A 16,673-nucleotide genomic window follows, 5' to 3' on the forward strand; every position below is an offset into this window, starting at 1 on the left:
ATTATTGCTAAGCGAAATGTGTCTCCCTTTTCTCTTGATTTGCTTGCTTGAGGAAATGTATTATGATTCCCCTTTCTTTTTATTAGTTTTAGGGTTGGGTTTGGTAGAGAGGAAGTACACCCGTCCTTGTGCCTTGTCAACTGGTTATCTTTTTTCCATTCATTTAGTTAGTGCTTCAGGTGGAACTGCTTATGTTGGGCATCCAATTAGCGCAGCATTGGGTAGTATTGGTTCGTTAGCTACATCTACATATAGACCGAAAAAATGCAATCACTTTATATTAGATATTAGGAAGGGAGATTCTATTCAAATAGAAAAATTAAAAAAATTGAAATAGCGTATGAGAACTTTGAAATATTATTACTTTTAAAGAAAAAAAATGATGGTTAATGGAAAAGAAAATTTGGGGGGGGGGGAGAACAAATTTTTTACCGGTATTAGCAAACTTTTCTTCTAATTTCCCAAAATTCTTTCACCCAAAAGTAATTTCAACAACAAAGCTAGAACCAAACAGGCTTACAAGCACACAAAATAAGAATAACCCATGTCAGATTCTACCATTTTACAAACAACTCATATCAGAACCTACCATTTTACAAACAACCCAGATCACCAAAAGGATTAAAATTCCCATATTGAACTTCGAAACATGTTGAGGACTATGAAAAATGAAAGTAATTGTAAAACCAAACAAAAATCAGGTAAATAAGAACAGGGGACGAAGAAGAAAGAGACTCTAAACTTCTCAAATCGAACTTTGAAACATGTTGAGGACGATGAAAATGAAAATAAATTGTAAAACTAAACAAAAAAACAGGTAAATAAGAACAAAGGTTGATGAAGGAGGAGAATCTATCTGCCTGCAAGAGGTTGGGGGTTCTTGTCGAAATCTTTGAGCTCCTTCAAGATTTGTTTGGAAGCCATGGGTTGACCTCACAGATCGTAGCGGATCTAAGGATGGATGGATGGGGCGTTGCTTTGATAGAGAGGAGAAGAGAAAGAAAAGGTAGGAACTTGACGAAGTGGTTGGATTAATAATACGCCATTTTGGGGAGGATAATTAGCCAGGTGTGAGGAGTATTAAAGTGTTGGGGCTGGATATTTAGTCCGGATACTATTTAGTTCGTTAGAGAACCAAACATCCGCAACTCTGTATTATTAGTCCTATCTAGTACTATATATAGCGTACCGAGGCCTTATAAGTTCACGTGAGTTATAGCTCATTTCTAAGTTAACTTGCTATCCAAATTTTGATGAACTCACTGGAATTCAAATGTGCTGAAATCACATGAATTCCAACACCAATTATTATTCTGGGTTTCTTATGCTTTCGGGGTTTTTGATTTTGATTCAATTGCCCTCTGATTTTTTTGGAATGAATTTTCTGGAATTGAAAGCGATAGAGAGAAGAGATGATGTGGAGCTTAAATGGGTTTTTTTTATGTTTCTGTGTTGGGCTATATTTGCAGGCAGAGAAAACAAACATGAGTCGCGCCGATTGATGGGTGGGGGCTGGGTTATCGCGAAGAAGATGAAGATCTAGTTTAAGGTTTTCTTTAGGGTAAATTACATAATAACTCCTCAGGTTTGAGGTCTATTACAACCCCATACAACATCTTTAAAACATTTCATTTTCATACCTCACGTACTATTTTATTTCAATATAATACATCCGTTAGAAAATCCATTAAGTAAACCGTTAAGTGATGATGTGGCAAATATGGGATCCACATTTGTGCTGACATGGCTACCAAATTTATGCCATGTGGCAAAAAATAAATTTTTTATCCATTTAAAAATAATTAATTAAAAAAAAAAAAACACAAACAAACCCAAAAACCCATCCCATCCCCTTCCCAGCAACCCCCATCCAATCTCTTCACCTCCCCTCCCTTTAACCTCCTCCTTCCTCTCACCTGCAACCCAACCCCCGAACCCCCCTTCAACCTCCTCCTTCCCCTCACCTGCAACCCAACCCCTGAACCCCCCAAACCACCCCACCCCAAAACAAAAAAAGAAGAAGGCAAAGATAGAACCTATTGCCCATCCCCTACACACCATTGCTGTTGTCCCACCTAATCCCAGCGACCTCCTTCTCTCACTCTTTCTCTTCTTCATTCTCTCACTCTAAGCTCGGAAGCTCGCCATGAAGTGGCACCCAGATAAAAACCCTAACAACAAGAAGGTCGTTGAGGCCAAATTCAAGCAAATCTCAGAAGTCTATGATGTACGTTAATGTTAATCTCTCTCGATTTGAATTCCATTTTTGAAAATTCCAAAAATTCTCAAATTTTTTGGCTAAGATTTGTCGCAAGTTGGGTGGAAGATGAAAATCGACTTTGGGTGGGAGATGAAGACGATGACTAACCAGGTGGGGACGGAATAACATGAAGAGAAAGGAAGTTCTGGGGATGGGGAAGACATGGGTTCGAGTGAATGGGCTGGGATGGGGAAGACAACTGTTTTAGTTTTAGGGTTTTTTTTTGGGGGGGGGGGGGGGGTGGGGTGGTTTGGGGGGTTCAAGGGTTGGGTTACAGGTAAGGGGAAGGGGGAGGTTGAATGAGGGTTTGGGGGTTGGGTTGCAGGTGAGATGAAGGAAGAGGTTGAAGGGAGGGGAGGTGAAGAGAGTGGAGGGGGTTGCGGGAAAGGCGAAGGGATGGGTTTCTAAGTTTGTTTGTCTTTTTTTTTAATTAATTATTTTTAAATGTATAAAAAATTTTATTTTTTTCCACATGACACAAATTTGATAGTCATGTCAATACAAATGTGAATCCTATTTTTGACGTGTCGTCACTTAACTGTTTACTTAACAGATGTATTATATTGAAATAAAATAGTACGTGAAGCATAAAAGTAAAATGTTTTAAAGATATTGTATGAGATTGTAATAGACCTCAAACCTAATGGGGTATTATGTAATTTACCCTTTTCTTTATTATTTGAGTTTTTTTTTCTCCCGTTTTTAGTTTTTTTAAATAAAATAATTAAATGAATTAACACATGGCACAAATTTAAGTTTCAAATCTGAAAAATGAGGGCTCCGCGCATGACACAATCAACGTCAATTTAACGAATTAACTAACAATTTTATGAAATTGAATAAAATAATAAGTAAATGTATAAGATTGAAATGTTTTAAACCTATTATATGAGATTACAATTGCACCCAATTCTGAAGTGATAAAATGTAATAAATAAGTTCCTGTCCTCCTTCAGTTACAAATGTATCTTCCCTCTCGTACATAAATTAATGTCTTGGAAAAGTAAGTAGAGAAATCAGTTCAAGTGGCTAGCTAACTAGTTAATTTCTCTCAACTTTCTTCTTGCGTTCAGGAGGTTTCAAGAATATCGGAATATAACGCGGACTACCGTTCGTTTGGTGTGACCAAAAAATCATTTCTGAATAAACGCGTATGTTCTTACCGTGTTGTATCCTCTGATAACATCTTTGTATATTCTTGTGGTGGATAATTGATATATAATGAAGGACTTTGCTTAAGCCTGCTTGCTAAGAGAATTAACCATGGCTTCTGGTTGTTTGAATTCAATGTCCTAGTCAGCCAACAGCTGTAATGTTGTTCTTGTCCTCGTTCCATCGTCCGGCACATAAACTTGAGCTAACAATCACGATTTTAATCGGTTTTTGACCAAAACAATAGTAAAATCTATTTTTGTGTCATTCTCGTCGTATTGTAAGCTTCTCAAAATTCATGCAAGACATTCGCAATATTTTGCACAGCAGGAAAATGACTTCCGGGCACCACTAGTAACTTTTATCGCCTTTTCTATTTTCCAGCTTCAAATCCATAAAATAAAATAAACACTTATGAGACTCAATAAATAGTATATATGCATCGATCACCAAGATACCAATTCAATAGGGACCCATTGTCGATCAAATCACCTATATTCCACGAAACCCCTTCTTACCTACCCGGTTTTTGGTCGTGACAGACCCCAAAACCTGGCACGTAACATAACATCTCATATGAAAAGCAGCTCCGGAGGTTCCATTGTCATGTTGACCGAACATGTGACTTTGAGAACGGAAATGGCTACCTGCAGTTTCCTATCAGTAGGGAGGCCCTCAGTGCAGACACATTCCTTGTCGATTAACTCTGATCAAATGCCATTTTTGCCCTCCCAGTAAGGGAAGGTTATCGTAAATACTAAGCTTACACAAAACACAAAAATGAATGAAAGTTGTGGTTCTACATGTTAGTAGTACTACAACTTTCTCATACTATTCAAATATAATTGTTCTATCCAGACTATCCAATTTCAGCCTTCCACTTCATCAACTTCATCCATTCACGTAACAAATTTTCTACATACGAACAGTAATCTAATCCAACCCCACTCTCATTATACAAACAAATATAACTACACAGTGTAAGTTGGTATCAAACATACTGTTTCATAATCATCTTCTCATATATACTATAGAATGACAATAATGGTAATGCTTTAGTTTTATCTATGCAACACCATGCACAACAAAGTCATTCAGTGTTGTCGATTAAAATCCTGAGATAGCACTTCCCCTGCTTAAATTAACACATGAGCAGACACACAAAGCACTACCAAAATATATAGAAAGATGTACAAAAACATGAAACCAAATGGAACAACCACTTAAATCTATTCCCAAGGTGAAGGGTATCTAAAGTTCCAAACGCATGTTGAAACTCCTCACTTACAAGGCACCTAAAGATTATACCATATGAAAAAGAACTAAACAGTTTCCAATTCAAAATATCTACCAACAAGAGATTGCTTTGCAGTGAAATGCAGGTGTTTGGGTACCTTCACTAACCACCAAATCTACCCCGCACATGGTAACAGACCTTACATGTCAGTTACTCCAGTTAAGAAGGAAACTAATAAACCCATTGCATACCGGTTTTCTGTCTTTCATGAAGATGTTAGTGAAGAGCTTTCGAATCTTGCATGGCCACATTGCCACCCCCACCCACACTCTGAGTCTCTTTTCATAAGCTCAGACTTAGGCACTTTGTCTCTAAAGATCTAAACATGCAACCCTAAGAAGACGTTGAAGAAGTCTCAAACGAAACGAATGGTTAACCCCACATTGCAACCTAAATGGTTTTTGCTTTTACAAGCTCATTAGAACGTGGTAGGTAGTGAAGGCCCTTAAAGCAAGTACGCCAACAAAACAAGTAATCTAATCTAATTAACGAGAACAAAGAATAAAGCACACAACAAACAAGCAGGAGATACGAAGGGAGCCGTATTCATTAACGTAACAATGGAGGAGTAAAAGAGGGGGCAACATAGGGCAGAAGTAGTAAACAAATACCGGAGCCAAAAGAAAGAGCAGAGCAGAGCAGTTTGCAGTTTGTAATTGTGAAGGTAACATAATGCAACTAAATATAATGGTATACACAGAATCAAAATCTTCCGGATGTCATCACAGTAGTACTACAGTGATTTAAAGAACAATAAAAATCTAATAAAAGGAAAGAAAAGTACCGGTGATTCTCCTGGACGACAATGAGGGTGTGGGTGTGGGTGTGGATGCTAACTAAGCCTGAGTGCCGCTCAAGGCTTTCATCTGAATGTGGTTGTTGTGGTCGGAGGAGGGAGCAGCGTTGGGCAATACCTCATATGAACCCAATCTTCGGATTCCAACAAACTTGGCAACGACGGCGTAGGTGACCATGACAATGAGCAGGACGAACATGACGTGCACCAAGAACACCAAATCCAGAATGGCCACCGCCCTGAACCGGGACTCGTCCAGGTCGCACTTGGTGGAACCCTCCACCCCGATCACCACGTCCAAGAGCTTGTGGCACCCCTCCGGGATGAACGCCTCCACGTACAGCGACAGCCCCGTCTGCAATACCCACAGCCCCTGCAGGCACATGGCCGCCCCTAACCCCACATCCGCTACGAACACCCTCGGCTGGCACGCCAGAACCACGCACAGCCCCGACGCCATCGCCGTGATCCGACCGGAAACCGAGTCGCACTTGGCCTGCAGATCCGACATCTGCACCGACGCCGCACCCCACGACACCAGCGACTGCAGGTAGAAGAGGGCCGCGGCCAGCCCGAACACCAGATCCGAGGGCAGCGGAAGAACCGATGGGGCCCACTCGGAAAGCAGGAGAGCCAGCGTGAGCAGCAGAAAGAGGAAGAGGGAGGCCGCGGACTGCAGGGACGTGAATCGGTGTACGGGTGTTCGGCCCTTGAGGAGTGGGTCGGCGTCGAAGGAGGTGAGGGTCTGGTGGACGACGGCGACCAATAGGCAGGCGATGATGGCATAGAGCTGGAGATACCTGAGACGATGATGAGGAGGATTAAGGTTGGAAGAGGAAGAGGAGAGGGGGAAGGGGTGGTAGGGCTTGGCGGCGTAGGACTGTGGAGATTTGAGGTGGTTGCGGGTGGTGGCCACCATGTGGTAGAGTCCCAGTGATACCAGTGCGGAGGAAGACAATATCTGGTACACTAGGGCTGCCATATCTCTGTCTCTCTCTCGTTCCTCTGCTGCTGCTTCAATCTCTCTCTCTCTCTCTCTCTGAGTTTTGAGTTTCGGAATTTTGAGTCCCGAATCGATTACTTGTTTTCGAATAAATAAAAAAACACTCGCAATGAAATTAATAAATAAAAACCGAGGAGGAGGCAGGCCAGAGGCTAAACACAAGCGGTCATCGTTCTACCTCCGCTCCGATCCCAATCAGATCGTAATCAGATGATCCTCCTAATTACTCAGATCCTGAGAATACTATAGAAATAGAAGCCGTTGACCGCTGCAGATGACTCACATAACCTCTGCAAACTCTCCGTCCCAATTCACACTACCATCTCAATTCTCAAGACACCATCTCAATTCTCAAGACGGTTGCGCTAGAAGTTGTTCTGTTTGGGGGCCGGGCCACTTTACTTTTACATGGGCATTTCCATTTGGTGGGCTCAAAACTTGTTGTTTGCTCAGCCAAGAATTGCTTCTCTGATTTCTTGTTATCTATGCTTCTTCTCATGGCCGCCCAAGCCCATCCATACGACCAAGTTAATAAGCTTTAGGAAACGGTATCGTATAAGTGTTGCGGACGCACGCTAGTTGTTGGGCCCACCAAACGATCACTAGAAACAAAAGAACTACTCCACACCTGATCCGTCTCTGTTTTTTTTTTTTTTTTTTGGAAAACTGGATACTATTCGATGGCAAAGCCCAAACTACAAGGCCAACAAACTTACACAAACTTACAAACTTACAAACTAAACAAAAAAATGAAAACTAATGAAAAGGGTTTGAAAATTTTGAATTTTAACCATAATGACAAAATAAAGGGTAAAGTGAATAGTATCAGGTTTAACTTTTTAGTATAAAAATATGATTTTTCGTTAAAATAAACAGTACAGCATACTTTTCGTTAAAACTCCCAACAAACAAAGGTCCAGACCAAAGTACACATACAAGCAAAATGGACCAGCCAACAAACCAAAGCAAAGCCCAACCAACAGTGTGGGCCCAAAACAAAAAAGAAACCCGAGAATGCAGCAGCAGCCCCCGCCGCAGCAGCCGATCAAGAATTGCCCAAATCCACATCTCCGACCACACGCCAACTAGTCGATCATCGCATCCAACCCCAAGCATCACCTAGGACGCAGCCACCAACGAAGAAATCAAGTAACCATAAAAGGAATTCCGGCTACCTGAGGAAAGAAGCCCATGCAAAGCTACGAGCAACACCACCATCAAAGGCAGACCAAGAGAAGGTGGTGGTGTAAGGAACATCTGAGCCTGTGCAAGCACCGAAGCTCTACACACCATCTCAGAAGAGCAAGACTGCAGATTGGAGCAAGGATGACCAAGGAGGAAGGATATCAGCAGGAGAAGAAGAAAAGGGCAAAATGAAACAGAGATCATGGGAAACAACTACTGAAAGGAGAAAGAGAAGACAAGGAAAGGAAGGGAAGAGCGGGTAACCAACCCCAGCCGAAGCTAGGGTCGGCGCCCCCAAAGCTGCACAAAATCGAAACCCTCAGATAAGCACTAAGAATAACCCTCACTAAGAGAGAAAGGCTCTCACAAAGGAGATAAACTCTTCTTATCTGTCTGTTTGACAGGCAAAGTGAGAGAAAGCAGCCACCCAAGGTGCGACGATGTGTTTGAATCCTCTCCCGGCCTAAACTACTTCGGATGGAGTTAAAATTGCCGCTATTCAATATACACTATAAAAATTCATTGTGAAAGTGACGAATTTTCCATTGTGTGAATTCAGAGAGATTTTAGCAAGTCTGTTCAACTGAGATTGAGTCATTTTAATTCTTTTAAAGTGATGTTCAATAAGAATTTTTTTATTAAAAAAGTGAAGATTTTTAAAGAGTTTATAAATCAATGTGAACCTCTAATAAGGTTCACATAGATCAACCACGGCCATTTAAGCCATTTTTGGTTACTATTATTAGGTATAGATTGATGGAGAAGTTAGGACTCTACTACATTCTAGGAAAATTGAGTTTAATAGCCTTATTACAAACCTATCAATTAAGAATAGCCTTATTACTCGAATTTATAATCTCTACTAGCCCTCTTTTTCGATAATACCCCTAACTTAGGAAATCAAACGTTGGTTCTCTAAGTCAGTCTCAACGCCTCTTGATGGCATCTCTACAGAACCACAAAGGCGAAGGCCTCTCGACGCTCTCTTGACGACGGTATCTCAACGTCATATCGACTTAATCTCAAAGGCATATCAACACTCTCTTAGAGCAACTTCATCCTTGGAATCCTCCCTCTGGTAATCCACTATTCAATCTACCTAGTGAATAGTAACTGCCTTTAATAAACAGTCATTGTCATTTGCATCTCCACCCTTAGAACCCTCCCCCTAGCATTTGGTAATAAAATATTAATATTTTTTTTCTCACCCAATCCATAAAATATTATTATTGTATTTATTTCTCTTATTTTATTTATTTCTCTTATTTTATTTCTCTCTCTCTCTCTCTCTCTCTCTCTCTCTCTCTCTCTCTCTCTCTCTCTCTTCACCGTGGCTCCTCTTCTTTTTCACCTTCACCCTCGCATTCACCCTCACCTCATCAGCACCACCATCCCCCAAACCCTCCCGGCCTCCTCCCTCACCCCCACCTTCGTACCCCCCATCCCGCCCGCCGTCCTGGACGCACCTCCGTACTCCCCATCCCGCCCGCCTCACCGCCCTCACCCCCACCTCCGTACTCCCCATCCCGCCCGCCGTCCTGGACGCACCTACAGAACCTGACAGAAAAAAAATATTAAAAAAGGCATCTGACGTTAGTTGATGTCAGATCCACCTCAGGCGCTCGGGCTGGCACGAATCCACCGGCCTGGCACTCGGGCCTGCTCGGGCTCCCTCGCCAGCCAACGCTGGACTTCCTCCCACCGGCCCTCGGGCCCTTTCCTTGAGCCTGTCCCCCGAGCAACCACCAACGGTGGACTTGCTCTTAGTGGCATCTCGACAAAATCTCAACAGCATCTCAATGACATTAGTGTCTCATTGGCATATCGATGTCTCTAAAATCAATCATGTAAATTCTGGGAAGGGAAATGGGGCATATAACATAACCCTTCAAAATCGTTTTTTTTTTTTCCAACCAAAAACTCATTGCTGGAAAAGCTTTGTCACCTGGATCTAAGAGCACAGATAGATCATCATAATCCTTCCTAATCTTGGTCGGTGTCATCGTTGGTTCCCAATATTTACATTTCAGAAAATAGACATCGATATTATAAGAGCACAGAATCGTAATCTTCACCATACTCACCGTTTCCTTCTTTCCCATTCGTATTCTCATCGTCTCCTTTCCTGGAAGAGAGCTGGAAAGGACATGCATCTTTTAATATACAAGAACAGGACAGCAAAAACTATTAATCCACTATTAAAAACAAAAAATTACAAAAAGTGAAACCCAGGAACCATAGTACACGGAGGATATACCATTGCTAAACAAAAACAATCAAAACCGCCACAAGATAAAAGGAAAGTGAAAAAAAAGACGTTCCAGTTTCCACTCTAATACATGTAAATCTCAACCAAAAGCTGGAGGACATCAATAAACAAAGAAATGATCACACAAACAACACTGTCATACAGAGGCACAACGTGACTATGTATGTATGTACTTGCACATTATATGATAAGGATGACCACGACGATCACGACCACCACTGCCAAAACTGCCAGCACCCACCAACACTGCAACAGACAATAGACCGAAATTGAAGATAAGATTTTGATAGGAAATGACAAATTGGAGATAATCAGAATCAAATTCTAAGATAACCTAAAATTGTTGTGTGATAGGGCGATCTTGTTTGCAAACTACCCTAACATGTACTATACGAAATCTCTGCTACACCAGACCAGACAGTCTTCTTGCTAGTTTTCACTAAACAAAACAAATGAAAGTTTGTGTTTGCATGTAAATTCCATTTCTCATTGCAACCTAATGTCTTCTTTTCTGTCCATTATGTGTCACAGTCTAGATGCCATGATGTGGGGATGCTAATTTCCTTTTGTGATAAATGAATTCTTTCACTTCTTTTGTTAACGCTCACAATTCCAAACACATCCTTTTGCCCTAACAGAGCAACCACAAAGTGATAAACACACTGTACTAGTGGTAGGTGAGGTAGATAAGTGATGAAAGTTAACTAGTTTGTTTAATTTATTGTTTACTCCTTACCCATGAGCATCTGAATTTAACTCCTTTGGAAGCCTTAGCTAGCTGAACTCTAGCTTGGGTCGTTGCAGAGGAAGAGTTGTCAATGTTTGATTGAATGTCATCTGCAATGATAGAACAATATGCCCGATAAATACAATAAGAGGAAAAAGCTCCATGAATGCAAAGTGAAAGAAAGCTGTATTACCAATGACTACACCCTGCTCATGAACGAGAACAGCAAGGTCCTTGAAAATTTCACTAGCTTCCCCGATTTGTGCTTCTATGTCTCGAATACCCTGTTCCCTCTCCTCAATGATGGCCTCATTGAAAGCAACCTCATTATCAAGCAAAAGTAATTCCTGCCTGTAGGTGAGGTGTTGGTTCAAAATAGAATCGTGAATCCTTGTAAACCGTGCATCAAACCAACCCATGTGTAATGGTGTATGCATGCGAAGATGCTCAAACTATTAACTATACATGGTCAGTTGTCGGCCAAAGTTAAGACTCCCTCCCAATGTACAAGGTTCATAGAAGCAACTTGAGACTTTGAGCCACTGAAAATACAATAGAAAACGATGGCCATGGCCATGGGTCCATGGGATGGAATGGGAGCTCCAAGGTTTTTAACAATACAAGAGTTAAAGTCCAACCGAAGATGAAAAGACAAAGGTGGAAGGTGAAGTGAAGGATGATGTGAAATTGGTAATAAGCCAACGAGAGATGAAATAATAAAACGAAAAGAAAAAGGACTGGAATGTTAGGCAGAGGAAATGATATGAATGTAGAAGGAGAGCATGGAAATGGATTACCTCTTTTGGTCCTGAAGGAAAGGTTGGCGGTGCTGATCCCTGGTGCTGCTACTGCTAGGCTCCAGATATTCCCCGGAGGCAGAAGCGGAAGCCGCAGAACTGTAGTCCAAGCAAGTACCGAATAAAACAAGAACAAGAACAAGGTGCGGAGGTAAGCCAAAAAGTCATACATACAAACACAAAAACACACAAACACAAGTATAAATAGTGAAATTAGAAAGGTGAAAAGAGGAGAAATGTAGTAGGGTAGGGGGTACGTTGGCAAGGAAGGCATGTAAGTAGACTCGCGCTCAGAGGCGAGCTGTTGAACTTTCTGAAATTCTTGCAATGTGGTCTGGAAATCTCTTGCAAGCTTGGCATCTTCGATCTGCTTACTCGGCTGAAAAATCAAGACAATATCCATTTTGTTTTGACTAGTTTTGAAATTTGAACTAGAAATTAGAAAGTAGAAAGAAATGTGTGAAATTGTTGGAATGTGATTTAGTTTAGCAGATGAAATTCAAAAAGCGGAGGCACTCATGATGAGTGATGGGAGTGAGTTGAGTGGGTGAGTGAGTGAGGTAAACAAAGAAACGCACATTGACATTGGATTGGCGATCAGATTGGGCGAGGGATTTGAGCTTGGCAGACGTTTCTTTTACCAGCTCAAGTATGCGTTGCCTCGTGTTGTGCCTGCACTATGCATTTCCACTCGTTACATTACATAATAATGATTCATGAATGAATTTGTATTTGTATTTGCATAACAAAGAGAGAAAGAGAGACGCACAGCTTCTGGCGGTGATCGGGAGTGTCCTTGGCAGTCCCGATGGCATCGACCATTCTACGGAAAGTGCCAACGGCAGTGTTGATCTGGAATATGCCCGCAGCCACCGCCTGAGGCGGAGACGCCGATGCCTTCCTTCCCCTTCCTCCTCCGCCACTCTGCACATCTTGAAAGCTCATTTCTTCCTTTCTTTCTTGTTAATTTCTAATAAGATCAGTTGGGAGGAGAGGGCGCATCACAAATTCACAGCTGCTCATCGGAGATTGCCTGAATACCTTCAACGAAAAATTAATATAAGCCTTCGCAAAAAAAAAATTTTAATTAAAAATTTCTTAAGACTTTTTTTTTTATTATTAGTGACACTTTTTTTAATAGTATAAATACATATTTATTCAAAATTCTAATGAACTGTCTACTTTTTGTTTTTGTTCTTATAATACATAACTATTTTTAATAGTAAAAAAGAATTATTTAAGTATTTTTCAATAAATTAATGGAGTTAAACTTAGACCGCCGACTTAAAAAATAAAGAGTAAACAACACTAGAAATGCTATCGATATTTTTGTTTTGCTAATACTAGCAAAATGTTGGTGGTTTCCGAAATTTTTTTTTCCCAATTTAGTAACGTCTTAATTTAGTGATGATGCTCTGATCTATCTCTTTAAGGTCGGAGGAGTTCGATTTCATCCCTAATTAGCCATTGAACCTTTTTCAATACTTATATATTTATTTCATTGCTTAACTTATATATTTACTTTTAATATTTAAATTGAATAAAAGTAAATAAAAATTAAACAAGGGCACGATTTTATTTATGTATAAATAAAATCATGTTCAAATGATAGAAGTGGGTTCAGAAAAGAAAAAACACATTTCCCGTAAAAGAAAAAAAAAACGACAAAATCAATTTGTGACTTGAAGACCTCATTCTGTAATTTAAATGCATACCCAGTATCGACTGTGGATTTTATACCAGCCGGTCAACGGCGCACCCCAACCACCAACCACCAATCACCAACCAAATCCCAAAGGTCTTATTATTATGATTCTCCCAAAAAAACAAAAAAAAGGTCTTATTATGGTATATTTACCAAATTACCAATTTACCAATACCAAGGAAAAGAAACACGAGAGAGCAACTCCTCCATTTGAAATGATATGATTACAGATATATACACTATGTTTGTACCGTACTTAACCAATCCTGAAATTACTGAGCACCGGTCAACGTTATACCGTCAAGGACCCATAAGAGTTTCCCTCCAACCAGGAGGCCAATCACAGTGTAACACGTGTCGACATCAGAAGTCAATCATAGCGCGACACGTGTTAACATCTGAAGTCAATCACAACACGACACGTGTCAATGTCAGAATGAAACTAGAAACTCTCTTATATAAATAGAGATCATTCTCTCACAATATTTCTGAATGTCATTTGTACTAAATCATTCACTAGTACTCAATAAAGGAGAGCTTGAACCTATGTACTTGTGTAAACCCTTCACAATTAATGAGAACTCATCTATTCCGTGGACGTAGCCAATCTGGATGAACCACGAACATCTTGTGTTTGCTTCCCTGTCCCTATCCATTTACATACTTATCCACACTAGTGATCGGAGCAATCTAGCGAAGGTCACAAACTTAACACTTTTTGTTGTACCAAAGTCCTCACTGATTTTGTGCATCAACATTTGGCACCGTATGTGGGAAACGACACTTATTCCCACTCTCTTCAGCTTTGTTAAGCTGGTTTCTACCATTCGTACACTTTCTTTTGACCAGGCATCCCTTTCCAACATGGGGAGCGAATGAAGCCACAGCACGCAGAATGACACCCCTCTTGCATTTGGTGCGAGGCAACGAAAGAAGGAAGGAAAGAGGGTTGCTCTTCAAGCTAAAGTTGATGAGCTAGAAACTCAAAACAACAAAATAGCAATGAAGAATGAGGTCCTCCAGGAGCAGTATGAGAAGTTCTTTGAGACGCTCCACGAAACTAGGTGTACTCAAACACGCAAGCTCATTACCCTTGTGGACATCAACCATCATCTAGGTGCCCCCCAACACGGAGGGTCGCCTTCCTTCGACATGGGTATCCCTAATGAGGAGCGAGCTAATCATCAAAACATTGATCAACATGAGACTTCTCTCAACCCAGCTGCTTCGACCTGAAGTAGGAGAAGTGGAGGAAGACACCTCCTTACAGAAGGAGTGGAATGATCGAAAGCCGTTTTTCGCGACTGTCGAGATTTCCTAAAGCAACGTCGAGAGAATCCCATCCATGTAAGCTCGAAGATCAAATACCCAATGGTCTCTGAAAGACTCGTTCCCCTCCCATGTCTCAGGCCGGCTACCAATTTGGGGAAAGGGCAACAAGTCCTAGAGAAACACGAAGGTATAGGGGACTCAGAGATGTTCCGACAAACATACCTTGGAAGTCAGTACGGCGAGTCCAAGGAAAAACCACATGCTCTTAAATCAAACCTTCATACTTCCAAGAGGAGATGGAGATTTATGAAAGAAAGCTCAAGTGGTACATGACTCCACTCAGGACCCTTTTGTCCTACAACTCCTTAAGGAAGTAAACAAGTTGAAGGCCAAACGACAAGCTGAGATACCTAATTGGAACCAACCTAGGCCTGGCCCTCTTACAAGGAGGATCCTCGACACCCCCTCAAAGCAAAGACAAAGCAGAAGCTTGGCTTGCAACTTTATACTGGAAATGAGGATCCGATTGAACACATTAACCTCTTTGAGTCCACCATGGCATACCGGATGCACACCGACGAAGAATGATGTCTTCTATTCCCCTCCACCCTCTCTGGCGGAGCTCTAAACTGGTATTGCCGTCTTCCACCTGAGATGGTAGACTCATTTGAGGAATTGAGGAAACTGTTTGTTTCTCAACACATTTTCCAGACCGATCACTTGCACTCTGCATATGACTTGTACACTATTCGCCAGAAGCCAGACGAGTCATTACATATGTATGATGGCCGCTTCAGCCATGAGTATTCCCGTTGTGCCGAGGCAGACGACAAGACTGCCCTCAAAGCCTTCACGGCAGGGCTACGTGATTGTTTCTTCAAGTACATGATCAAAGCCAACACTTGGAAAACTTACTCTGAGGTGATGGCATAGGCTTACAACCATGCCTCCGCTGAGGCAAGGACATATCAAGGGAAACCCCCAACAACCACCCCTTATCAGCAAGTAGGGAATGGAAGCCAGATCCAACCAAATGAGAAGACATCGACCTTCCAAACGGCAGCGGTGCCTCCCCCTGCCTTACTTAATACTTTGCCAAGTCAACAGACATATCAATCTCAGGGCAAAAGGAAAGATTTTCATCCTCACCAGTCTCATTTTAGTAAAATGAGCAAGGGACATTACTGCGATAACCAAGGGTATCGCCACGATAATGCCCGTCCCTAGGCAGTCAACGCAGTGGGCCAAGCACGTGTCAGAACAGGCCCTACCCCGAGGTATGAGACATACACGCCTTTGAACGCCACATGCGTGGCCATTTACCCCAGCATAGCACACCTGATACTGAAGCCAATGCCAAGGCAGTTGGGTTACAAGTCCACGAAGAACAAAGGCATGTTTTGCTGCTACCACGAGCATAACGGCCATGACGGCGAGAAATGTATCACCCTTCGTGATCATATTGAAGCTTTGGCGCATGAAGGAAATATTGATCAATTCCTCCTTCACTCTTCAATGGATAACCGTAACCAACACCAAGTGAATGTGATATATTCCATAAGCGGCGGCACACCCATATATGAATCTTTTAACAGAGCCATGAAAAATAGCGAACGAGTTTTAAGGCCTGGTCACCAAGTGTTTCACGTGGAAGACATCAGGGGAGGCAAGTGTCAAAAGCCTAACTGGGATCCAATATGTTTCTACCCTGAGAAAGAAAAAGGTATCATCTACCCTCACAATGACCCACTGATCGTGGAAGCTCACATAGCCAACTTTGAAATACGGCGAATCCTGGTAGACACGGGGGCTTCGGTCAATATCATGTTTGCTGAAGCTTTCAGGGCACTTAATGTAGCTGAACACTTGCTCGATCGCTCGATTTCCCCTCTGATAAGCTTCTCCGATGATATTGTGCAACCTTTGGGGAGCATACACTTACTTTTCACCATTGGTACAGGCCCTTACACAGCTACCATTACCACATACTTCCTGGTGGTTGATTGCCCAACGGCATACAATGTCATCTTGCAAATTTTGATCGAAGTCCCTAGTATTAATGTGATAATGAATTTTCATGTTTATTACATAATTTTTTAAAATAAAAATTAGTAATTGATTTAGGATTTTAATACTCACACCTCTATTAAACTCCTAATTAATTTTCAATTCAAACATTTCCAAAATAAATAAAAAATATTAGAATAAGT

The 16,673-nt window shown here is 41.4% G+C and overlaps 2 protein-coding genes across 3 annotated transcripts; both read right to left on the reverse strand.

The window, feature by feature from the left end:
- Positions 1-5,238: 5,238 nt before the first annotated feature.
- Positions 5,239-6,958, reverse strand: LOC103404124 (uncharacterized). Its single transcript, XM_029107605.2, has one exon. The coding sequence runs from the start codon at positions 6,485-6,487 to the stop codon at positions 5,546-5,548; it is 942 nt and encodes a 313-aa protein (XP_028963438.1). The 5' UTR covers positions 6,488-6,958; the 3' UTR covers positions 5,239-5,545.
- A 2,567-nt stretch (positions 6,959-9,525) lies between these two features.
- Positions 9,526-13,163, reverse strand: LOC114826836 (syntaxin-22-like). 2 transcript variants are annotated; one of them, XM_070804989.1, is made up of 7 exons: positions 12,256-12,657; positions 12,065-12,158; positions 11,744-11,865; positions 11,487-11,585; positions 10,883-11,040; positions 10,699-10,799; positions 9,526-9,829 (listed from the first exon to the last, which is right to left on the reverse strand). In XM_070804989.1, the coding sequence occupies exons 1-7, from the start codon at positions 12,429-12,431 to the stop codon at positions 9,740-9,742; spliced, it is 840 nt and encodes a 279-aa protein (XP_070661090.1). In that variant the 5' UTR covers positions 12,432-12,657; the 3' UTR covers positions 9,526-9,739. The 2 variants fall into 2 exon arrangements, with proteins under 2 accessions (XP_070661090.1, XP_028963441.2); XM_029107608.2 differs by lacking the exon at positions 9,526-9,829 and adding an exon at positions 9,871-10,208 and having other exon boundaries at positions 12,256-13,163.
- Positions 13,164-16,673: the final 3,510 nt, after the last annotated feature.

This window comes from Malus domestica, chromosome 09 (genome assembly GCF_042453785.1).
Source record: "Malus domestica chromosome 09, GDT2T_hap1".
Lineage (NCBI taxonomy): Eukaryota > Viridiplantae > Streptophyta > Magnoliopsida > Rosales > Rosaceae > Malus > Malus domestica.

What these genes read in the sequence shown, in the direction of transcription:
- LOC103404124 (XM_029107605.2), bottom strand. Translation starts at nt 6,487, where the DNA reads ATGGCAGCCCTAGTGTACCAGATATTGTCTTCCTCCGCACTGGTATCA.
- LOC114826836 (XM_070804989.1), bottom strand. Translation starts at nt 12,431, where the DNA reads ATGAGCTTTCAAGATGTGCAGAGTGGCGGAGGAGGAAGGGGAAGGAAG. An exon ending in ATCGCCAATCCAATGTCAAT is followed by an intron (nt 11,866 to 12,064) that starts GTGCGTTTCTTT and finishes TTGATTTTTCAG; the next exon opens with CCGAGTAAGCAGATCGAAGA. An exon ending in TTCCTTCAGGACCAAAAGAG is followed by an intron (nt 11,041 to 11,486) that starts GTAATCCATTTC and finishes CCTCACCTACAG; the next exon opens with GCAGGAATTACTTTTGCTTG.